The sequence below is a fragment of the Corythoichthys intestinalis genome, chromosome 12 (assembly GCF_030265065.1).
Source record: "Corythoichthys intestinalis isolate RoL2023-P3 chromosome 12, ASM3026506v1, whole genome shotgun sequence".
Taxonomy (NCBI): domain Eukaryota; kingdom Metazoa; phylum Chordata; class Actinopteri; order Syngnathiformes; family Syngnathidae; genus Corythoichthys; species Corythoichthys intestinalis.
The window spans coordinates 6,384,766-6,411,507 of NC_080406.1; the positions used below are offsets into that span (position 1 = coordinate 6,384,766).

At 38.8% G+C, this 26,742-nt stretch overlaps 1 protein-coding gene across 2 annotated transcripts in view; it reads left to right on the forward strand.

Annotated features, from left to right (window-relative positions):
* Positions 1-26,742, forward strand: part of si:dkey-100n23.5 — a 244,013-nt gene that overhangs the window by 198,129 nt on the left and 19,142 nt on the right. For both annotated transcript variants that reach the window (XM_057853479.1, XM_057853481.1), the window contains one exon: positions 10,393-10,540. In XM_057853479.1, the coding sequence (XP_057709462.1) occupies positions 10,393-10,540 (148 nt within the window). The remainder of the gene's footprint in view (positions 1-10,392; positions 10,541-26,742) is intronic.

The window sequence follows — 26,742 nt, forward strand, 5'->3', positions numbered from 1 at the left end:
TGTTGGCAAAAGGGGGTTGTACAAAGTATTAACACCAGGGGTGCTAATAATTGTGACACACATTATTTGATGTCAAATAATTATTTCTTTATGTGGGATTTTTTCCCCCACTGAATAAATGCACTTGTATTGAAGGTTGGATTTTTCTCTTTTTTTCCATTAAGGTCCCATATTATTTGAATTTTAAAAAAATATTAGAAGCTAAAAAAAAAAAAACAAGGGTGCCAATAATTATGGAGGGCACTGTACCAATCTCTCCCTCTACTCAGGTTAAGAGTCTGGGTGTCATCCTAAACAGCACGCTCTCTGTCCGCTCCTATATCAACGACATCACTAGATCAGGCTACTTCCACCTTTGCAATATTTCTCGCCTCCTCCCTTCTTTCACCCGGCATACAGCTTCCACTCTTGTCTCTAGTCTAGTCACTTCCCGGCTCGATTACTGTAACTCACTGCTCTTCGGTCTCCTAAATAAGTCCCTCTAGAAATTGCGGTGTGGAGGGTCTTTGCGTGTCTTAAAAAGCACTCTAGATATAAAATGTGGGAACCACAGATAGAAAGACTTGTAGTTCTTAAAAGATAAACGTTAGAATGAGTTGAAAAAAAATTGATATTAAAATTAGGGCTGTCAAAATTATCGCGTTAACGGACGTTAATTAATTTTTTAAATTAATCACGTTAAAATATTTGACACAATTAACGCAGATGCCCCGCTTAGACAGATTTAAATGACAGTACAGTGAAACGCTCACTTGTTGTGTTTTATGGAGTTTTGCCGCCCTCTGCTGGCGCTTGGGTGCGACTGATTTTATAGGCTTCAGCACCCATGAGCATTGTGTAAGTAATTATTGACATCAACAATGGTGGGCTACTAGTTTATTTTTTGATTGAAAATTTTACAAATTTTATTAAAACGAAAACATTGAGAGGGGTTTTAATATAAAATTTCTATAACTTGTACTAACATTTTTTCTTTTAAGTACTACGTCTTTCTATCCATGGATTGCTTTAACAGAATGTTAATAATGTTAATGCCATCCTGTTGATTTATTGTTATAATAAACAAATACAGTCCTTATGTACCGTATGTTGAATGTATATATCCATCTTGTGTCTTATCTTTCCATTCCAACAATAATTTACAGAAAAATATGGCTTATCTTATAGATGGTTTGAATTGCGATTAATTGCGATTAATTACGATTAATTTTTAAGCTGTAATTAAGTTGATTAAAAATTTTAATCGTTTGACAGCCCTAATTAAAATCTCTCATGATGTTCTTGATTTTTTTACAATTTATAAAATTAGTTTAACTAGTAGGTCGCCATTGTTGTTGACGTCTCAGGGCGGTGACTTCACTGGGCTACACTGCCGGGCTTCCAGGGTATGACTCTAGCCACATAAACATGTCATCTGTTCAGCCCTTTCAATTTGAACCCGAGAGGAACATTAATGAGCATGACAGCACTGTCGCTATTTCACAAAACAAGCAGAAAAAGCAAAATGAACAGGAATGAGGAATGATGAGATGAGACGTAGTAGGACAAAACCGATGTTCTGCCAAAATGTGCTCCACCGGCGAAACGTTCTACAAGAGGCGAGTTTGACACCCAAAGTACAACCTTGCACTTTCAGCTTGTTTTGTTTAGATGCATACAGGCAAAACGTCATAAAAAAATCCTTAAGAAAATACTTGAACATAGTAATATCAAATAAGAGTGGTTTAAATACGCTACGTGAGGAATGTGGTCAACAGATCAACAATCTGCTTTAAAGCTACCAAATGAAAACACAATGCTGAAAAGTAAGAGAGGGAAACACATGCAAAAAGTATTTAGAGGCAATGAAAAGGTGATAAATGACTCAATAGAAACACAAATAGTAATTACTCGCTGCTTTTAACCCGCATGTGTTGGACGTCTCTGCGCGTAGGAGGGAATTGCAGAACACCGGTAGTGTTCGTCTATTGACAGTGACGGCTGTGGACTCCGCACTGTCGCTGCATGCAGTGGGGAAGGAGAAAACCAACAAATCTGTTACAGCACGCGAATGTGGAAGCAAGTTACAACCCCAAATAGCAGACTACAATAAAAGAGGGGTTGCGTACAAGGGTTAATTTTACACACACACACAAAAATACGTAAAAACGCGAAAAGGAAGACAAAAAAAGGGTCCGTGACTGTTGGTCGGGATTGTTAAAAAAACAACAACAACAAAACGAAGGAAAACCGCGCTGAGAGGCAGACGAACGAAAAAAAACAAGGCAGTGATGCAACCAAGCGATATACAAACTATCAAATGGCAGCTAGTCCATATCTTGTAAGGGAGTTCCAAAAAATCGATTATTAGATGCATTGTGATTACGCTTCTTAAAGGTTCAAAAACTTATAACTTTATGACAGCCGCTCGTAGCGGAACGAAATTCAAGACACGTCTGCCGCCCGGACACCTTTAACGGACGCACGCACAACACGATGATGGATGCTGCCGGTTACTGAGCGAGAGATTTACTCCTTTTCAAAAGACTGAAAAATAAATTTGTGTATGAGACAGGCAGGGACCCGGCGGTGGCACTTCTGTGCACAAGTTGTTTTTGAGTAAGAAGGGAAGACATATAGTTCGTTGCTCCTAGTCTTTCAGATGTCCAGCAGTAGTTTCAAGTAATGTCAATTGAAAAATGTCCTGAGTGTGTTGCTAAAACCCGTGTGCGTCTAAAAGAGGTGAGTACAGGACCCTTATGTACTGTTGAGCCTTTATTGTTGTTGTTTTTGAGATGTTAACTGTTAGCGCCGAGTGCTAAGATAATTAGCTAATTCGTAAATGTGCATATGCAGAATGTGTAAAACGATGATTAAGTACAGCGGTAACACTACAAAAATGCGAAATAGTACAGAAATCTGTGAAAACAAAGTACCGTATTGGCCCGAATATAAGACGGTGTTTTTTGCATTGAAATAAGCCTGAAAAAGTGGGGGTCGTCTTATATTCAAGGTCTAGACATTATACCCATTCACGACGCTAGATGGCGCCAGATATCATTGAAGCGATGTTCTGTCATGACAGATCTCAGCCAATCTCCAGTTTAACTAGTTTGCATTATTTTATTGCAATGTTTTTCCTTATTCAGATTTGTTTCAAGACTACAGTTAGTTAGACTTCACTTTGATGTTTAATGCAGTTACTGCAATTTTGTTGTTTTATCACAATAGATTGGTTTATCTACATTTCAAAATCCAGAAGCCAATCATTTATGAATGTGATTGCACTTTAGTTTACATATTTAAATGTTTAGATATTAAGATTTGAATGAGGCAAAATAACATGATTTTTCTCTCAAATATATTGTTATAATCATTAGTTTCAGATATACTGTAATTATTTTTTGTATAAAAATTCATTTGGTGTTCAAAAAGTCTTTCTTCAAACTTGATTCTTGAAAAAGAGGGGGTCGTCTTATAATCAGGGCCGTCTTATATTCGGGCCAATACGGTAACTAGGTTCGCTACAACAGAGCCTTCTGGAGAAGTCTACTGCTTTAAGATGGCGCCTGTTTACTAGTGCTACCGTCGTCTGTCATTTCGCATCTAGTTCTACATATATGTGATATCTACCATAGCCGTATTTTGCTGTATGTTTGTAGCAACTAGCAACTGGGTGCTGTTTGTAGCGGCTAGCGGCCGCAGTCAGGTATTATTATTATTATTATTTTTTTTTAATCTAGCGTTTGAGTTGAACATATTTACTCTCGGTCCGTTCCTCATTGCGTCCCGAACACTGCGCTGACTGTTTTATTTCCGCTTTAACTGGTATCATTCAAGAATCGGAATTTGTCACACGGAGTAATGTTGCTTAGCCCTTAAATACCTGCAACATGAAGCAATTATCAGAGAATCCCAAAATTTGAAAAATAAGGTCCTAATGAAACCTTTTTTTCAAATTTGTGAAAAGAAAAGTCAAAATTAATATGTGTAATAAGCGCTCTAATATCTATAACCCATGCTAAATCATGTTTTTTTCTTATGGAACCTGCAGAAGCATGTGTTGACTTGCATCCATCTTTTTTTTCCCCCCAAAATAAATGTCAAAATTCTAAATTAGTCTGAAAATCATGAAATTTTAGGTGTATCAAGTGTGATACATTTGGCAATAAAGGGTTAAAGTGCTGCTGCCTTTTAGTGGGTAAATGAGGAGCAGCATTTCGTGTGTGAGCTACTTCATATGCTGGTTGCAGTTCTGCTGACCGATTTATTAAGTCTGTGTGCGGGCCAGATGTTATTGATTTTATGATAGAGGCTAGGGGGCCGGATGAAATTTGACCACGGGCCGCATTTGGCCCCCGGGCCTGACTTTCGACATGTCTGGTTTAAAGACACTAGTGATGAGCTGGAATGGATGTAGGTACAACATCCGGAACTCATACCACAACTCTAGAACAAAACAATCTGACCAGCAGCAGAATGTGACAAAATCATGCTAGTCGTCGTACTAGCTTCGCTAGCTAGCTAGCGCAGCTATTCTCAGTCCAGCCCAACTGCGTCATCACCCCCAGCGTCCATTGCACGCATAAAACATGGCACCTACCAGGTCAAAACATGTACTAAATATTATAGATTATTAAATCAATGGCAATATTTTATGTGTTTCTAATAACATATTTCAGTTCACCTATTAGAGCCTACAAGTCTTTAAGTGTCAGTGATGAAGAGCCACTGCGGTTTCAAAACAACTTTTGTTGTTTTTCCTCCTATGACCAAGCGTTTGTATTCCTCCCAGGCGGCACGAAAGCAGCCCGGGGATGACTTTCCGAGCGCCGAGGTCAACGTCGGCGGCCACTTATTTTCGCGCCGCCTTGCGCCGAGATTGCCTCCGGCGCCGTACACTTTGATTCCCCGGCTAATAGATCAATAAAAAAAACATTAGGGACACGCTAACCGGCGAGAAGGACTAATACGGGGTTAATCCGGGGTCAATTGCCAGCCGGCATCCTTCGAATTTGTTCCCGACGAGGCAACCTTGAGCGGAGCCGAATGTCGGCTCGCGAGTCAAGGAGGGACCCGATAAATTGGCAATAGAAGCGTCGCGGTGGAGAAATGTATACGGAACGGGTTGGGGGCGAACGGCGGATGCGAGACAGAACGGAGCGATCTGCCACTTTTCCGCCTCTCCGCTTCCCGCCGCCCTTGTAAAGTGCCGCGTGCTGTCGAAGCGGCAGCCAAGAATGTGTCAGCCCAGACGTCTCGCGCTGCCTAATGGGCTCTTAAACGCTGATATAAAGCTCGCCTCGCTCCTTTTCGCCCTCCCTCGTTTTCCTCCGGCACTATCCCCCTCCCGCCCCTCCGCCGCCTGCGAAGCTCGCTCGCTCGCTCCCTCTCATTACCTCTCGTTTTCACCCTTCCTTCTCGCTCCGTCACTCACTTGTCCCCTTCCCGGCGCTTCCTTCCGGTTGATCTGTCAACCTCACGCTCGCTGCCTTTTCCTATCCTTTCTCCTTCCGTTCGTGTCTTCACGGGCTTCGACCTTATCTTAACATTTCCGAGTAGATTCCCAGAAAAGACAGAACTAAGCACACCCTCATGTTAGCCTACGCCGTTACCGTGCCTTAGCTCCGGATGCCGCACGATTACATTTAACGATAAGGAGTGTGACAATATATCCATATACACTGGTATGAAAAAGTATCTCAACTTTCTGGAATTTCTCACATTTCTGCATAAAATCACCATCAAATGTGTTCTTATCTTTGTCAAAATCACACAGATGAAAAAACTGCTTTAACTAAGAGCAGCACATCTCACATGAGTGACACGACCCAAACACTGCCACGGTGCAAGCTGACGTACAATATCAAAATGTAATGCATTCTGAACATACAGTGGTATAAAAAAGTATCTGAACAATTTGGAATTTCTCACATTTCTGCATAAAATCCCCATCAAATGTGATCTGGTCTTTGTCAAAATCACACAGATGAAAAACCAGTCTGCTTTAACTAAAACCACCCAAACATTTATTGTTTTTCATATTTTGATGAGGATAGTAAGCAATCAATGACAGAAGAGGGCAAAATAAATGAACCTTCAGATTTAATATTTTGTGCGCCCCACCCCCCTTTGGCAGCAATAACTTCAATCAGACGCTTACTGTAGCTGCAGCTCAGTCTGGCACATATATCAGGACAAATCTTTGCCCATTCTTCTCTACAAAACTGCTGTAGTTCAGTCAGATTCCTGGGATGTTTGGCATGAATCGCTGTCTTTGGGTCATGCCACAGCATCTCAATGGGGTTCAAGTCTGGACTTTGATTTGGTCACTCCAGAACATGTTGCGAGAGAATTTTATTCATGCTTAAAACACAACCATTACAGAGGGGCAAATAAGTATTTAGTCAACCACTAATTGTGCAAGTTCTCCCTCTTGAAAATACTAGAGAGGCCTGTAATTGTCAACATGGTTAAACCTCAACCATGAGAGACAGAATGTGGAAAGAAAAAAAGAAAAAAAGAAAATCACATTGTTTGATTTTTAAAGAATTTATTTGCAAATCATGGTGGAAAATAAGTATTTGGTCAATACCAAAAGTTCATCTCAATACTTTGTTATGTACCCTTTTTTGGCAATAACGGAGGCCAAACGTTTTCTGTAACTCTTCACAAGCTTTTCATGCACTGTTGCTGGTATTTTGGCCCATTCCTCCATGCAGATCTCCTCTAGAGCAGTGATGTTTTGGGGCTGTCGTTGGGCAACACAGACTTTCAACTCCCTCCGCAGATTTTCTATGGGGTTGCAACCTGGAGGCTGGCTAGGCCACTCCAGGACCTTGAAATGCTTCTTATGAAGCCACTCCTTTGCTGCTCTGGATGTGTGTTTGGGATCATTGTCATGCTGAAAGACCCAGCCACGTCTCATCTTCAATGCCCTTGCTAATTGAAGGAGATTTTCACTTAAAATCTCTCGATACATGGCCCCATTCATTCTTTCCTTTACACAGATCAGTCGTCCTGGTCCCTTTGCAGAAAAAACAGCCCCAAAGCATGATGTCTGCTTCACAGTGGGTATGGTGCAATTCAGTATTCTTTTTCCTCCGAACAAGAGAACCTGTGTTTCTACGAAAAAGTTCTATTTTGGTTTCATCTGACCATAACACATTCTCCCAGTCCTCTTCTGGATCATCCAAATGCTCTCTAGCGAACCGCAGACGGGCCTGGCCGTGTACTTTCTTCAGCGGGGGGACACGTCTGGCAGTGCAGGATTTGAGTCCCTGGCGGCGCATTGTGTTGCTGATAGTAGCCTTTGTTACTGTGGTCCCAGCTCTCTGTAGGTCATTCATTAGGTCCCCCCGTGTGGTTCTGGGATTTTTGCTCACCGTTCTTGTTATCATTTTGACGCCACAGGGTGAGGATGGAGTTGAAAGTCCGTGTTGCCCAACGACAGACCCAAAACATCACTGCTCTAGAGGAGATCTGCATGGAGGAATGGGCCAAAATACCAGCAACAGTGTGTGAAAAGCTTGTGAAGAGTTACAGAAAACGTTTGGCCTCCATTATTGCCAACAAAGGGTACATAACAAAGTATTGAGATGAACTTTTGGTATAGACCAAATACTTATTTTCCTCCATGATTTGCAAATAAATTCTTCAAAAATCGTACAATGTGATTTTCAGTTTTTTTTTCCACATTCTGTTTCTCATGGTTGAGGTTTGCACAGGTTAACAATTACAGGCCGACAATTACAGGCCTCTCTTATATTTTCAAGTGGGAGAACTTGCACAATTAGTGGTTAACTAAATACTTATTTGCCCCACTGTATCCATCATATTTTGTATGCTTTTGTTATGCTTGCATGAGAACATTGTCGCATGGAGCATCATTGTTATATTAACCTGTTTGAGTGGGCCTTCCCATTGCCTTGACTATTGTAGACTGTATCACAATATGCCTAAATATGGACTGTTATGTTCCTGTGTTTTCCAATATGCCTTGAATGAATACAATGGGCGACTGTGGCTTATCAGACTGAGCGCATCATCGTTCTAGCCAGAGCCGGTGTTCAAGGTCATAACTTGAGGTGTTTTTTTCCCCTACTGTAGAAGTTTTTCTGTGGAAAACCACCAGGGTTGATACTTAAAGAGCATACGACAGGAGAAAAAAAGTCTTAAATAGCATTATTATGTGAATTAGAATCATATTTTGAGACGATTTGACTATATACAACAATTTAGCAAAGAGCAAATGACGAGAAATTAGTCTTTTAATCTGCCGGTTAGCCAAGCCTACCATTATAGGGCTCTAGCTTCCCCAACAGGTGGATGACGTCAGCGGAGTCACGATTTCATCTGATTTAGTATGCAGCCCATTGAGGGGGAATTATTCACAACGAGGAAAATGCGACGAAGAGAGCCGCAAAATGTCATTGTTTCAGTCTCTCTACTCCAATATTTTTACAGGATATTCTTTTTATCCAAGTATTTTTCCCCAATATCTAAATAAATGGCTGGAGAAGGACCAGTCAGCCCATTGAGGGGGAATTATTCACAATGAGGAAAACGCAACGAAGAGAGCTGCAAAATGTCATTCTTTCTGTCTCTTTACTTCAATATTTTTACAGGATATTCTTTTTATCCAAGTATTTTCCCCAATTGCTAAATAAATGGCATGTTCATGACAAATAAGTCTTATGCTAAATGGAATATGAAATAATAAAAATGCACTTATTCAGGACGACATGGCAAATTTACTCCATAATGGTCAAAACTGTCGACTTCACCTATACTGTCGCACCTCCCGAACGATATTTTATGACACCTAAATTGGACATATGTCATTTCCCTTCCCCGGCTTCGGAGAATGTAAACAAACCAAGAGGCGTGACAGCGAGCCGACATGCTAACCCGAACCGAGTGATGTTTCAAAGTCTTCGAAGCGTAAAATCACACATAACTAGCCCGGATTATTTGACATGACGACTGGGTTGTCGATTGTCTTTGCGTACTGGCAAACCGCCCGGCGGAGAGCAATTTATAGCTAGTTCCCCGGAGGAGGGCGGCTGCAGTTGTTGTGCAGCTAATGTGCACGAGGAGCTTTTTATATGCCTATCAATGATCAAACGTAAGTAGTCCTTCATTTAAAGAAAGTTTGTAGTGTTTACTTTGTAATCGCTGTATTCGTATTTGACATAATACAAAACAAGATGTTTACTCACTTCCTCGTAAGTCCAATGGTCCCACAATCGTAGGTCTTGTTTTGGCCAATATCCACGGTGAATGGGAACCTTTTCAAACTCCAAAACTCCATTTTTCTGCAGCCGTTTGGCTGGCGTGATGCAAAAAATAAACGTATTAATCCGCAAAATCAGCTGAATCCTTAGTCCTCATACACAACAGTAAGGCTGTAGAGTGAAGAGGACGCCTTCAACCGTACACGTCTCAGCGCCCTCCTCGTCAATGCAAGACCGAAGCCGGAAGTCGCTCATTTTCATTCAAAAAACTAAATAAATATAGCGATCGCTTCCACACACATCCAAGCGGTCCATATCATTCAGGAGCATAAAATACCGCGCGTATTATGAAATGAACATGCTTTTTTGTGTCACATGCACTTTTAAGTTTCACTTTCGTTTTCATAGGTATCGTTTCACAGTAAGCATCCTTTGGTAACCGCCTTTCAACAGTATAAATGTCCAGCCTCTATTGTACTTCTTTGTACTTCTGGGTGATCACAGCTCCTGGCTGAATCACATCATTTTGTACCCTTGATATATCATGTTTATAAAGTCTTTGAAGCAGGCAATCTTTGGTGTGTCGTATTCATTTCTCTAATCGAGCTATCGAGGTAACACTTGTCTTGGAGTTCAAACTTGAATTTCCGTGACACATGTATTTTGTTCTTCTGAAACCATTCTGAAAATGACTTCTGTGTTTTTGATCATTGTATTGTTGCAGTATCCATCCTCTTTTTAGCTCCACCTACTTAGAATGGATTGGACGTCTACTAGTGATAAGCTCATTCCTATTCAGAGCAGAAGGATATCTGGTTATAGATTTGCTACCACCAAGAATCGATATATCGTATTAAAAAAATAAAAGAACCAACAGGTGGCCAGCAAAATCTTCCATTACAATACTTAGCTCTCTGGCTGCTACTGACTGCGCTAGATGTCTAATCCAGTCAAAAGAAACTGATATTACATTTTTCACCCGATTCCGATCTTCTAAAAATGAGGTGTTCCGGCCCGATTTCTGATCATGTGATCAGATCTGGGACATACCTAGTCTTTGTTGGCTGTGGACATCAACTAAGGCAGTGTTAAAATTCAGTAAATCTACGTCGCCATGGTAACTACGGTCCGACAATGTGATTTTGAAACTTAACATTGTCAAACTCTGTTCCACCAGGCTTCATAATGCCCTCCACCCACTGGATCCATCCTTCTCCCTCACTCTGTTGCACGTCCTTTCTGCTCCTCTCCATGGCTTGGCCAACGCCTTTGTGTTTGGCCTGGATCGGGACTGGTGGAGCCTACTTAGCCTCGGAGGCATGCAGGTATGTTTTAACCTCAGAACAGTTGTTTGTTGCTTTAACAATTGTAACAATTGAAATTTGCTGAAATTCCCAACTATAATCCAATCTGAGAACTAGCACAAAATGGAGTTATACCATGCACCCGTTTAGCCAAGTGTTCCAAAAAGGCCAAGCTGAGATGCTACGGGTCGAATAAATAACAACAGCAAAATCACCTAAAACTACATAATGAGTTGGTTTACTTAAGGAATCAGACTTCTCAGCCATCTTGGTAAAGTCTGTTCGGAGGGCTCTGGAGAGGGCGGTCCATCAGGAGGTTCATTCATGGGCATGCTTTGCAAAGCAGCCTACACACTTTGACCGATTCTTCGTTTTCGCCCCTAATGTTTACAGTTGTGTCAAAACATGTTGTTTCACAAAAAAGCCCTATTCATTTCCAATGGCAAAAACATTCATATTTCAAAAGTGTTACATTTTTATTCGATTCACATCGTTTACGCGTCAAAAACAATTCAGGAAATCAAGGCGCAACAAAATTTGACATAAGCATCCCCCTTCATTTCCAATGAGAAATCAAATGACCAGGTATCAACAGGAAGTGACCTGTAAAAGCCCCAAAATTGACAGGAAGTGACCCAGAAATGCCTTAAAATCAATGCCAGCCCCCCGCCGTAAGCAAAATATAAAAATTACAAAACCACAAAAAAAAGTCAGAAAACCATGAAAAATGCAAAAAAGCAAACATTTTCTTGAAATCGTTGTGAAAACAGCATAAAAATCCCCCCCACAAAAGAACAGAATAAACTTGAAACTGCAAAAACTGTACAATAAAAATCCACCTAAACCCACCAAAACTACAAAAAAATCAGGAAAAACGATGCAAAAACCAAAAAATCTAACATTTTATTAAAATCCTTGTGAAACAGCATGACAATGAAAAAAAAACTGAAAAAAATAGAAACTGCAAAAAATACAAAAAAAAAACTCCACCAAAAAAAACACCACCCAAAATGTCCGAAAAACCATGATAAACGCAGAAAAACAGCCCTTTTTAATACTTATTAAAACAGCATAAAAAAATAAAAAAACCAAAAACTGCAAAAACTGTACAAAAAAATCCACCAAAAAACTTACCAAAACTACAAAAAAAGTCAGAAAAAAACATGGAAAACCCCAAATGGCGAACATTTTATTGAAATCGTTGTGAAAACAGCATAGAAATGCCCTAAAAAAACAGAATAAACTGGAAACTGTAAAAACTGTGCAATAAAAATCCACCAAAAAACCCGCCAAAACAAGAACAAAAGTTAGGAAAAACGATGAAAAATCCAAAAAAGCAGACATTTTATTAAAATCCTTGTGAAAACAGCATAACAATGGAAAAAAACCCAACAACAACAAAAAACACCACCCAAAATGTCCCAAATCCATGGAAAACGCAGAAAAGCAAACCTTTTACTAAATACTTATTAAAACAGCATAAAAAAAAATAAGAATACCAAAAACTGTACAAAAAAATCCACCAAAAAACTCACCAAAACCACAAAAAAAGTCTGAAAAACCATGGAAACCCAAAATGGCGAACATTTTATTGAAATCCTTGCGAAAACAGCATAACAATGCAAAACAAACCCAGAAAAAACTAGAAACTGCCAAAACTGTTCAAAAAATCCACTAAAACCCCGCCAAGACCACAAAAAGTCAGAACACCCGTGGAAACCCAAAAATGCGAACATTTTATTGAAATACTTGCCAAAACAGCATAAATATGCAAAAAAAAAACCAGGAAAAAAACTAGAAACTGCAAAAACTGTACTATAAAAAACCTACCCCAAAAAAACACCAAAACCACAGAAAAGTCAGAAAAACCATGAAAAAAAACGCAAAAAAAGCCAACTGTTTTTATCATTGCTAAAACAGCATAAAAATGCACAAATAAAACAGAAACATAAACAGGAAACTGCAAAAAGCTGTACAAAAAATGCACACACAAAAAACGCCAAAATCACAAAAGAGTCAGAAAAATCATGGAAAACGCAAAAAAAGCAAACAGTTTTTTAAATTCTTGCGAAAACGGATGAAAATGCAAAATTGACAGTAGTGACACAGAAATGCCTTAAAATGCATGCACTCCACCCACTGTGAAAAAGATATAAAATTCTAAAGAATTGGAAAACAAACAAAAAAAAAGGCAGAAAACCATGGAAAACGCATAAAGAGCACACTTTTTTTAAATGCTTGCGAAAAGAGCATAAAAAGCAAAACAAAAAACAGAAAAAACTGGAAACTGCAAAATAACTTTAAAAAAATATCTACCCAAAAATTGCCAAAACCAGAAAAAAAATCTGAAAAACCATGGAAAACCCAAAAAAGCAAAGACTTTTTTGAAATACTTGCAAAAAACGCATAACAATTCAAAACAAACCCCGAAAAAAACTAGAAACTGGAAAACTGTACAAAAAACACCCAAAAAACCCGCCAAAACCTCAAGAGTAAAAAAGCATGTAAAACGCAGAAAAGCAAACCTTTTTTAATCCTTGCTAAAACAGCATAAAAATGCAAAACAAACAAAAAAAGAAAAAACAGAAAATAATAAAAACTGCAAAAACTGTTCAAAAAATCAACCAAAAACCCCGCCAAGACCACAAAAAAAGTCAGAACAACCGTGAAAAACGCTAAGACAACTTTTTTTTAATCCTTGCTAAAATAGCAAAAAAGTGGAAAACAAAAAAAAACTGGAAACTGCAAAACAAAAAATTACACAAAAAAAACGCCAAAACCACAAAAATGTCAGGAAAAAGCATGGAAAACGCAAAAAAAAAAAAAGCAAACATATTTTTAAAATCCTTGCGAAAACAGCGTGAAAATGCAAAATTGACAATAGTGACGCAGAAATGCCTTAAAATGCACGCAATCCCCCATCTGTGAATGAAATATAAATAAATTGGAAAACCACAAAAAAAGTCAGAAAACCATGGAAAACGCACAAAGAAAAATTCAAAATAAAAAATCCACCAAAAAACTCACCAAAACCACAAAAAAAGTCTGAAAAACCATGGAAACCCAAAATGGCGAACATTTTATTGAAATGCTTGCGAAAAGAGCATAAAATGCAAAAAAAAAAAAAAAAACTGGAAAAACTGGAAACTGCAAAAAAAAAAAACTACAAAAATATCCACCAAAAAAAAACTGCCATAACCACAAAAAAGTCAGAAAAACTGCACCCCTTCAGGTCTATTTTGCAATTAATGGGGGGCTGCGTGACGTCATCACTTGAAATTAATATCTCAAAAACGCTAGCTGCACAAACGAAATTTTTTTACAGCACAAACGTACCACAAACGATAGACACCATTTTCAGTTATTTTTAATCAAAATGGTGGGCTGGTTGAGCTCAGATTGCCCTATAAAAGAACTGTGAATGACATAGATGTTCCATAAATTTGCATCAGATGGGGGACCAACTTCACAAAGGAAATTATCAGGTATTAAATTGCTATTTAAACCTACCATACCCCTTAGTCTCTCCCCACCCACCCAGAGACACAAACTGCTGCTAGCCTCTCATTGGTCAAGCAGATTTGTCGGTTGCACGGCTGAAAAAGACTAAAATAAACACATGCCAGGTCACCGATGAGTCACAGTTACCCACCCGACGTCAGCGCAGGCAGCATTTAATCCCAACTCAGTGACGGTGTCAATGTGACTATAAAATTTTGCTTGCCTCAATGTTCGCTGGGATTGACTGCGAGACACATTGTCCAGTAGTATGAAGAAAAAGAAGGATGAAAACACACAGCTGTTGATTTGCCTTTGTATTGGGTGTAGGGCTGCAGATTAGTCAACAATTTTGCTGCATATTTCAGATGTTGTTGTTGTTGTCAATCAAACAACATTTTTTGGGGGGTGGGGTGATGAAGTATACCAAAGTCTTTTTAAGAAAAACATCACCTTTTTTGAACATAACTTCAATAACTCCAATCCAGTCAAGACCTGTTTCATTGGCGAAACCTTCAACAGGGTTTCTCATTTAAATCTTTATAATCCCACTTTAAACATATTTAATGCCATGCCCAACTGCAGATAGTTTCTCACACACACACAAATCGAAAGTAGAGTTGTTCGATAATGACTTTTTAACCAATATCCCGATATTGTCCAACTCAAAAAATCGGATACCGATATATGCGGTCGTGGACTTAACATTTCATGGCTAATTGTATTGTGATGCCCCACTGGAATCTTTAATAAATGTAACAACTTCAAGGCTTTCCAAATGAAATAAACATTCTGTGAAAAATAAAAACTGTTAAAAGATGTGATGACGATTCCCAAGATGCATTTTGCTCGGCTTTTGCACATACGTTTCATTATAATTATGTGTTTATTACTTTTGTTAGTGACTATTTCTATCTGGTGACACAGTAGTTGCATGCAATGAGTTTATAATTCATTATATTTCATTTGTTATTCATTTTAATAGTGCAACACGAGTGATTAAGGTCTTTCACAGCACAGCTGTTGTGCTAAGCTGTGACCAACCCATGCTCAAAGGCTGCAGATTTGTGCATTAACTTATAGCTATATAAGTATAACACCATAACCAAGCATACATACAGACACAAAACCGATGCTGAAATGCTCCGATATTTTTCAAAATTGCTTTTATCGACGGATAATATCGGACAACTCCAGCATTTTTGTATAATTGTGAAATAGGAACGCTTGGTGTCATTTTCACACGGTCTGCCAACGACCGGGAATTTCCGACCAACACACCAACTGTACCGACGGCCAATCAGAGCAAAGAGCGTGGAAATTAGCTCCAGCCAGCTTCATATTAAGGAGGAATTTTTGCAAAGGAGTCAGAAAGGGACCACCTTAAAATGGTTTAGAAATAATGATCATGCTCTCACAACAAATCCCAAGCGTCTTAGTTTGGAGACATCTAATGGTCAATAATCATAACTGACAAGAGACATTATAAGCCCGTTATCGTCACGAAAAAAAGGTTCGTGGATGAAATATTCTCGTCATCGTTGACAAAAACAACGATTTTGACGTAAATTTCAACTTTTAAAAGTGAAATTCGACTCAAGCGTAAATTTGGGGTTATGTCGCTAGCGTAGCAACGGAACTGATTCGTAACTTGTTAGCATGTAGCTCGTTCTTACTGATAAGTTCAATACAGCAGTTTTTTACGCTCGTTCTTACTGATGAGCTCAATACAGCTAGTTTTTCGCACAATAACTAGAAAAATACAGTGGATAAGTCCGGTAATGACTTTTAAACCGATATCCCGATATTGTCCAACTCCAAAAATCTGATACCGATATCGAACCGATACCGATATATGCGGTCATGGACTTAAAATATTATGGCTAATGGTATTGTGATGGCCCACTGGATGCTTTATTCATTAACAAGCTCAAATAGCAAATCCCAAGCATCTTAATTTGGTGACATCTAATGGTCAATAAGTATAACTGCTGTGGTAAGCTGTGACCCACCCTTGTACAAAGGCAGAAGGCTTCTACATTCACTTTGAAGGCACCATGCATATTGAGCCGAAACCGATAATATCAACATGGGTTTTTCATTATCAGCTTCCCGATAATGTCGGACAACTGTACTCCCAAAACATATTTTTAGCTCGTTATCGTCACGAAAAAAAATTCTGGTGGCAGAAATATTCTCGTAATCATTAACAAAAACAACAACGATTTTACGTAAATTTCGACTTACACGGAATTTCGGTGTTATGTTGCTAGCGTAGCATGCGGGACTTGTTCGTAACTTGGGGACGCCCTGAATCTGTGAATCTTATTGCCCGCCGCTACATTTTGGCATGTAACAACATGCTAGCTCATTCTAACTGACAAGTTCAGTACAGCAAGGTTTTTCACGTGATGACTAAAACAATACAGTAGAATTGTCGGAGAATTACTTTTTTAACCGATATCCCGATATAACTTCAAAATCTGATACCGATATATACGGTCATGGACTTAACATATTATGGCTAATTGTATTGTGATGCCACACTGGATGCTCCCAAGACACATTGTTAGCTTGTCATCTTCATGAAAAAAATTGTTGGTGTATGAGATATTCCTATGATTGTTGATAAAAACAAACTTTTTAACGTAAATTTCGACTTACACGGAAATTTGGGGTTATGTTGCTAGCCTAGCAACGGAACTTGTTTGTTACTTGAGGACTCCCTGAAAATGACTCTTATTGTCCGCTGCTACATGCTAACATTGTTAGCATGCCACATGCTAACATTGTTAGCATGTAGCTCATTCTAACTGATAAATTCAGTCGGATAATGACTTTTTTAACCGATATCCTGATATACTTCAACAAACCCGATACCGAAATATGCGGTCGTGGACTTAACATGTTATGGCTAATTGTATTGTGATGCCCCACTGGATGCTCCCAAGACACATTGTTAGCTTGTCATTGTCATGAAAAAAATTGTTGGTGGACGAAATATTCTTGTCATTGTTGACGAAAACAACAACGGTTATGACGTAAGTTTAGACTTTTAAAGCGGAAATTCTGGGATATGTTGCTGTGTAGCAATGGAACTCATTCAGAACTCTAGGACTCCCTGAAGCTGAGACTCTTATTGCCCACCGCTACATGCTAACATTTTTGTTCAATGAGCTACATGCTAACATTGTTAGCGTGTAGCTCATTTTAACTGATAAGTTCAGTACAGCAAGGTTTTTCAAGCGGTGATTAAAACAATACAGTAGAATTGTCGAATAATTACTTTTTTAACTGATATCCCGATATAACTTCAAAAATCCGATACCAATATATGCTGTCAGGGACTTAAAATATTATGGCTAATTGTATTGTAATGCCCCACTGGATGCTTCCAACACACATTTTTAGCTTGTCATTGTCACGAAAAAAACGTTGGTGGATGAAATATTCTCGTCATTGTTGACGAAAACAACAATAGTTTTGACGCAAGTTTTGACTTACGCGGAAATTCGTGATTATGTTGCTAGAATAGCAACGGAACTTGTTCATAACTCGAGGACTCCCTGAACCTGCGACTCTTTTTGCCTGCCGCTACATAGCGCATTCTAACTGACAAGTTCAGTACGGCAAGGTTTTTCAAGCGATGACTAAAACAATACAGTAGAATTGTCGGATAATGACTTTTTTAACCGATATCCCGATATAACTTCAAAAATCCGATACCAATATATGCGTTCGTGGACTAAACATTTTATGGCTAATTGTATTGCGATGCCCACTGGATGCTTGCGAGACACATTGTTAGCTTGTCATTGTCATGAAAAAAATTTGTTGGTGGACGAAGTATTCTCGTGATTATTGACAAAAACGATTTTGACGTAAATTTCCACTCATACAAAAATTCTGGGTTATATTGCTAACCTAGCAATAGAACTTCAAAAAATAACAAAAGTTTCGACTTACGTGGAAATTCGTGATTATGTTGCTAGAATAGCAACGGAACTTGTTCGTAACTCGAGGACTCCCTGAACATGAGACTCTTATTGACCGCCGCTACATGCTAAAATTATTAGCATGCCACATGCTAACATTGTTAGCATTTAGCTCATTCTAACTGAGAAGTTCAGTACAGCAAGGTTTTTCACGCGATGACTAAAAAATTACAGGAGAATTGTCGGATTATGACTTTTTTTATAACCGATATCCTGATATAACTTAAAAAATCTCATATATGCTGTCAGGGACTTACCATATTATGGCTAATTATATTGTGACGCCCCCCTCGATGCTTCCAAGACACATTGTTAGCTTGTCATTGTCATGAAAAAAATTTGTTGGTGGACGAAATATTCTCGTGATTATTGACAAAAACAATTTTGACATAAATTTCGACGAATACAAAAATTCGGGGTTATGTTGCTAGCCTAGCAACGGAACTTGTTCGTAACTCGAGGACTCCCTGAACATGAGACTCTTATTGACCGCTGCTACATGCTAAAATTATTAGCATGCCACATGCTAACATTGTTAGCATTTAGCTCATTCTAACTGAGAAGTTCAGTACAGCAAGGTTTTTCACGCGATGACCAAAAAAATACAGGAGAATTGTCGGATTATGACTTTTTTTATAACCGATATCCTGATGTAACTTAAAAAAAATTCGGGGTTATGTTGCTAGCCTAGCAACGGAACTTGTTCGTAACTCGAGGACTCCCTGTACATGACTCTTATTGACCGCTGCTACATGCTAACATGTTTAGCATGCCACATGCTAACATTGTTAGCATACCGCATACAGCAAGGTTTTCACGCGACAACGAAAACAATACGGCATTAAAGTCGAACTTTGTCACCGTGGCAACTACATAAAGCCACACAATCAATATGGTTGTACATTTTCACTTTCAAGTCGAAGATACACCAAAAAAAAAAATAGCCGGCCTCACTTTTTCCTCACTTTTAGGCGCACGTTATGACAGAGAATGTTTGCACATTTGAAGCGTCGTCGGCTGTACTTCAATAAACACGACGATCAATACCCACTCCCCGCTGATTTGTCTCAATCTGGGAACATTGACAGTATTTGCGGATATGAGCCGGCGTGATTATCGAACCGACGAGAGGCGGGGGATAAAGTAGTCTCTTTCATGCTTTCGAGCACACGGAAACGCACGCACACGTGCATTGTCGCCCGGTCGCTATCGCCAGCCGGGCTGATAAGCGGTCATGAGCACAAACTGGAAGAGAGGAATGTGCGGTATGACCTTCAACGCAAATGTCAATGTTTCGGCGTGGCGAGCGGGGGCGCGAGGAGGGAAAGAAGACAACACAAGTGAAATGGAACCGCGGCGCCTTCGTAAATCACGGAGAAAATGATGTTTGTGTCAGGGAACGAGGGTACGGAAATCGGCGCCCGCCCGCACGCGCGCCGCTGCCAGTCAGACAGGCTCCGTGTGCGTTCGTGACTAACAGCCGGTTGTTATTCATCTTGGCATGCGAGTCCCGGCGGGGGCCCCCCCTCACATCAGGTGCGAGGCGGGAGGGGGCGTACGGGCGACAGGGAGGTGGTGACGGCGGGGGAGGGCGCTTGTGAGAGCGTCAAAACATTCCTTCCTCGGCGAAACGAATCTGCGCTTTCATCAGACACCTCATCGCCGGCTCAACACCCCCCCCACCACCACCACCACACACACTCACACTCTCTAAGCCATCGTAGCAGCCGCTGGCTCTCTCACTACCTCTCTTCCTGCCTTCCTCGTTCTTACTCTACTGCTGATATTTGAAGGCCTTTCCAGGCAGTTTGACATTATTTCCTAGCGATGTAGCGAAAACAAAAGTCTGGCCGACACGAAAACTGAATATTGGAAACACTTGGCCGAAAAACCGAAAGGCCGAACAATTACGACGGAGGATTGGTGCAAAAATAAGAAGAAAAAAGGACAACGAGATTAAAGTACTGGTACTACGAGAAAAAAAGTCATATTATTACATAGGGTAAACCACTACGCACTTTATGTATTTCTCACATTTCTGCATAAAATCTAAGGTTGTTCCGATCATGTTTTTTTGCTCCCGATCCGATCCCGATCATTTTAGTTTGAGTATCTGCCGATCCCGATATTTCCCGATCCAATTGCTTTTTTTTTTGCTCCCGATTCAATTCCAATCATTCCCGATAATTTTTCCCAATCATACACATTTTGACAATGCATTAAGAAAAAAATGAATAAAACTCGGACGAATATATACATTCAACATATAGTACATAAGTACTGTATTTGTTTATTATGACAATAAATCCTCAAGATGGCATTTACATTATTAACATTCTTTCTGTGAGAGGGATCCACGGATAGAAAGACTTGTGACTTTGTATATTGTGACTAAATATTGCCATCTAGTGTTTGTTGAGCTTTCAGTAAATGATACTGCAGCCATGCCCCAATGCATGATGGGAATTGGAACCATGATGGGAAGTGGAACCATGACTGTGCGTCGTGCTACCAATGGATATATCTTCTGCTTTGGGAAATCACTTAAGGTGTTAAGACTAAGATTAACTGCCACCTTGCTTCCCCACATTGCTTCCCATGATATTTCTAATCGTAGGGAGAGGGATTGCAAGGCTTTAGCCAATTGAAGAAAGGCTCCAAAAGCTGCCAAAATTCACTCTACTCATTTAGCACTGCCTTTTATCTCTCTATATAGGCAAAACAGCGTCATCACAGATTGAGCGCGTCAATGAGTTAGTGGGTCGTGCAGCGCATGCATTAATTGCGTTAATTATTTTAACGTGACACATTTTTTAATAAATTAATTGCCGCGGTTATCGGGATATTTTTGATAACCCTACCTTAAGCCTAAACTAAAGACTCTGGATGAGTGTAACATATTATGTCTGTAACGTTAAATACAATTAGAAAACGATTTAATTAAAACATATATATATATATATATTAAAAAAGGCATGGCCGATATTTTTGGGCCGATTCCGATACTTTGAAAATGACGTGATCGGACCCGATCGATTGGGATGCCGATCGATTGGGACATCTCTAATTATAATTATGAGTTTATTACTTTTCTTAGTGACTATTTCTATCTGGTGACACAGTACTTGCTTGCGATGAGTTTATAATTCATTATATTTCATTTATTATTCATTTTAATAGTGCAGCACAAGTGATTAGGGTCTTTCACGGCACAGCTGTTGTGTTAAGCTGTGACCAACCCATGCTCAAAGGCGGCAAGCATACATACAGACACAAACCGATGCTGATATGCTCCGATATTTTTCAAAATTGCTTTTATCGACGGATAATATTGAACAACTCCAGCATTTTTGTATGAAATTGAAATAGCAACGCTTGGTGACATAAGTACTGTATTTGTTTATTATGACAATAAATCTTCAAGATGGCATTTACATTATTAACATTCTTTCTGTGAGAGGGATCCACGGATAGAAAGACTTGTGACTTTGTATATTGTGACTAAATATTGCCATCGAGTGTATTTGTGGAGCGTTCAGTAAATGTTACTGTCGCCATGCCCAAATGCATGATGGGAAGTGGAACCATGACTGTGCATAGTGCTACCAATTGATATATCTTCTCTGCGTTAGGTATCAACATAAGGTGTTAAGAAAAGGATCAATTGCTACCTTGCTTCCCCACATTGCTTCCCATGATATTTCTAATCGTAGGGAGAGGGATTGTAAGGCTTTAGCCAATTAAAAAAAGGCTCCAAAGGCTGCCAAAATTCACTCTACTCATTTTACGCTGCATTTTATCTCTCTATATAGGTAAGACGGCGCCATTACAGATTGAGCGCGGCAATGCGTGAGTGGGTCGTGCTGCGCATGCATTAATTGCGTTAAATATTTTAACGTGATACATTTCTTAAAGATTAATTACCGCCGTTATCGGGATAAATTTGATAACCCTACCTTAAGCCTAAACTAGACTCTGGATGAGTGTAACATATTATGTCTGTAACATTAAATACAATTAGAAAACGATGTAATTAAAAAATATATATATATTAAAAAAACGCATGACCGATATTATTCTGCCAATTCCGATACTTTGAAAATGACCCAATCGATCGGGACATCTCTAATAAAATCCCCATCAAATGTGATCTGATCTTTGTCAAAATCACACAGATGTAAAAACAGTGTCTGGTTCAACTAAAACCACCAAAACATTTGTAGGATTTCATATTTTAATAAGAATAGTATGTAAGTATGGGGAACCGTTTGTAAAGCAGCACATGCTGAAAATTACGACAGCATTTTTTTACATTTAGAGCTACACAGTGTTTAAAACGTGGTGTGAAATTTTTAGAGTCACTTTTTTTTTTTTTTTTGCACATTTACAACATGATTGAGCAACTTAAATATTCTTTTCTCGATAAGAAGTTTTGGACATGAATGTTTAAATCCAGAACTAAATATTTAATTTAAATCTTAAGATTATATCCTAAATGCTAAATCTGAAAACGGTTAGAACTGAATATTTTGCTTAACCCTATATTGCCAAATGTATCACATTTGATACACCTAAAATTTCATGATTTTGAGACCAATTCAGAATTTTGACATTTCTTTTTGAATAAAAAAAATGACTGCGGCAAGTCAACACATGCATCTGCAGGTTCTATGAAAAAAAAAAAAACAGGATTTAGCAAGGGTTATAGATATCTGAGCGCTTATTACACATATTCATTTTGACTTTTTACAAATTTGAAAAAAAGGTTTCATTAGGACCTTATTTTTCAAATTTTGGGATTCTCTGATAATTGCTTCATATTGCTATATGCAAATTCACAAGACTGGAGACCGGAAGTAACAAAATAAAAGCTGGAGCACACAAAATACTCTTTAAATAGTTTTTCCTAAATATGTATTTTACCTATGGCGGAAAACACAGACAAGACTGAAAAAGCAGTTTCTGCTCTTGCACTCCTCTTTAAAAGAAACTGCCGTATTTTAAGTCAAAACAACTGTTGTGTTTGATAGAACATATGTCTATATGCTGCCATAGCAGTTTCATGGCGCACTAAGCCTCTGAACAATTTTAATCCGTCCGTTTTACCCTGAAAACCCCCGTTTACAGACGTCGCATAACAGCTTTTGTTTCAACCTAGTCATAAAAAGGTAAGTAATTATATTTGTTCTTCAAAATGTCTGTCATTTTTAGCTTAGAATCATTAAATGAAGTCTAAATTTTAGTTAAAAAAAAAAAAAAAAAGACTTTAAAAAATTATTTACTCGCATATTTTTAACTTTTAAATGAACTACGTCACAACGAAAAATTTGGCGTCTGTAAAAAAGTCACGGATATCTACCTCATAACTATCGCTTAATTGTATTTTTTTTGTTACTGTCGCATTTTCCCCGATATGTTAGATGATAAATAATCGATCCAAACAAAAAAAAATTGAAAAATAACGTTTAAAAGGTAACTATATGAAAAAGACAATCTCAACCACTATTTGTTGTCTGTGATTTCTGCATCGCAACCCTTGTTATATCACCATGTTTCACCCATAAAATTAAAAAAAAATCCGGCTGTGGCCATTCACACCTGTGTCTTGACACTCAGTGATACATGCTACATGCAGTTTTTGTATCGAAACAAGGTAAGTACGCGATAATATTTCGTTAAAATCGTGGCGTCTTTAATTATACTCTCGCCTCCAATTAGGGTTTTGCTGTTTAAAAAACAATAATAAAAAAATTTTAAAAAATGCCCTCCTGTTCAAAAATTTTCTTCCCCGAGAAAACTGAGATTTTAAGCTTTCCAATGATGTATCACACATGCATATTGGACAATTTTAAAAGTTGGCCAAATTGAGGGTCTCAGAGCAGAACTTCAAGTCACCTAAGTGTTTTCCGCCCTATATGTTTGTTATTATGACAATGACTCATGTCCAGGAGCAGACTTCCACCGTTGAGTAGGTTTTATTCATTTTCAAGCAACGTAAATCTGCTCCACCTGCTTTTATTTTGTTACTTCCGGTCTCCAGTCATGTGAATTTGCATATTAAGCTAAATATTTAGTTCTGACCGTTTCCTGATTTAACATTTAGGATATTGGATGTAAATTTAAGATTTAAATTAAATATTTAGTTCTGGTTTTAAACAATCAGGTCCAAAACGTCTTATTTGAAAATAAATATTTAAGTTGCTAAATAATGTTGTAAATATGCAAAAAAAAAAAAAAAGTGACTCTAAAAATTTAACACCATTTTTAACACTGTGTGGCGCTAAATGTGAGAAAATGTTGTCGTAATTTTCAGCATGTGCTGCTTTACAAACGGCGCCCCATATGCAAGCAATGACAGAAGGGGTAAAATAAGTTTGTGAACCCTCTGCCTAGGGAGACTTAAAGTGCAACTAAAACCAATTTTTACTTGGGCTGTCAAACGATTAAAATTTTTGATCGAGTTAATCACAGCTTAAAAATTAATTAATCGTAATTAATCGCAACTCTAAAATACGCCATATTTTTCTGTAAATTATTGTTGGAATGGAAAGATAAGACACAAGATGGATATATACATACAACATACTGTACATAAGTACTGTATTTGTTTATTATAACAATAAATCCACAAATGGCATTATTAACATTCTTTCTATTAAAGTGATCCACGGATAGAAAGACTTGTAGTTCTTAAAAGATAAATGTTATCGTTACAAGTTATAGTAATTTTATATTAAAACCCCTCTTCATGTTTTCGTTTTAATAAAATTTATAAAATTTTCAATCAAAATTAGAGTTAATATAATAATAATAATAATAATAATAAAAATAACAATAATAAGAATAGAGTGACCAAAGTCTGAGTAAGTTTTACGTGTATTTTGCATAGCTGTTTTGATATGGAATGCCAGTTCACTTTGCATTGTTGTTTAACTGTGTGAGAATAGGGCCTCATTACTATAGACTGAACTGCTTTTCTTTTTGTGAACATTTTTTTTTTTTTGAGAGATAGGAATATTTTTTTTGTTGTGCTTTCACTAAAAGATACTTATGTTTGATGTGAAGGAGTTGCCAAAGCTTATGCCAATAAACGGCGCGGTCCAAAGAACGCCTGTGTCCACTCGCATTGATAACATATACACTCACCGGCCACTTAATTAGTTACACCTGTCCAACTGCTCGTTAACACTTAATTTCTAATCAGCCAATCACATGGAGGCAACTCATTGTGTTTAGGCATGTAGACATGGTTTAAGACAATCTCCTGCAGTTCAAACCGAGCATCAGTATGGGGAAGAAAGGTGATTTGAGTGACTTTGAGCGTGGCATGGTTGTTGGTGTCAGAAGGGCTGGTCTGAGTATTTCAGAAACTGCTGATCTACTGGGATTTTCACGCACAACCATCTCTAGGGTTTGCAGAGAATGGTCCGAAAAAGAAAAAATATCCAGTGAGCAGCAGTTCTGTGGGCAGAAATGCCTTGTTGATGCCAGAGGTCAGAGGAGAATGGCCAGACTGGTTCGAGCTGATAGAAAGGCAACAGTGACTCAAATAACCACCCGTTACAACCAAGGTAGGCAGAAGAGCATCTCTGAACGCAGAGTATGTCGAACTTTGAGGCGGATGGGCTACAGCAGCAGAACACCACACCGGGTGCCACTCTTTTCAGCTAAGAACAGGAAACTGAGACTACAATTTGCACAAGCTCATCGAAATTGGACAATAGAAGATTGGAAAAACGTTGCCTGGTCTGATGAGTCTCGATTTCTGCTGCAACATTCGGATGGTAGGGTCAGAATGTGGCGTCAACAACATGAAAGCATGGATCCCTCCTGCCTTGTATCACCGGTTCAGGCTGGTGGTGGTGGTGTAATGGTGTGGGGAATATTTTCTTGGCACTCTTTGGGCCCCTTGGTACCAATTGAGCATCATTGGAACGCCACAGCCTACCTGAGTATTGTTGCTGACCATGTCCATCCCTTTATGACCACAATGTACCCAACTTCTGATGGCTACTTTCAGCAGGATAATGTGCCATGTCATAAAGCTGGAATCATCTGACTGGTTTCTTGAACATGACAATGAGTTCACTGTCCTCAAATGGCCTCCACAGTCACCAGATCTCAATCCAATAGAGCATCTTTGGGATGTGGTGGAACGGGAGAGTTGCATCATGGATGTGCAGCCGACAAATCTGCACCAACTGCGTGATGCCATCATGTCAATATGGACAAAACTCTCTGAGGAATGCTTCCAGCACCTTGTTGAATCTATGCCACGAAGAATTGAGGCAGTTCTGCAGGCAAAAGGGGGTCAACCCGTTACTAGCATGGTGTACCTAATAAAGTGGCCGGTGAGTGTATATCTCTGTACATATCTTACCCAAAATACAAAAAGAGACACATAATTGCCACTAAAAGAAAGAAAACTTACAGAAATATGTGTGGAGCACAAATAGCACAATGCAACAGCATAAATGTCTCACAACTACTAATTCTCCCACATTTAGAAGGAATAACATTAGTATGGAACGGCGCTGCCCCCAAGCGGCCGGTGGCATTCTCTTCACTCTTAATGTCCATAAACGGCGTCATTGTAATCTGTTTGAGGCAATGTGTGAGCGGGTCATTCAGTGCATGCGTTAATTGCGTCAAATATTTTAACGTGATTAATTTAAAAAATTAATTATCGCCCGTTAACGCGATAATTTTGACAGCCCTAATTTTTACCGA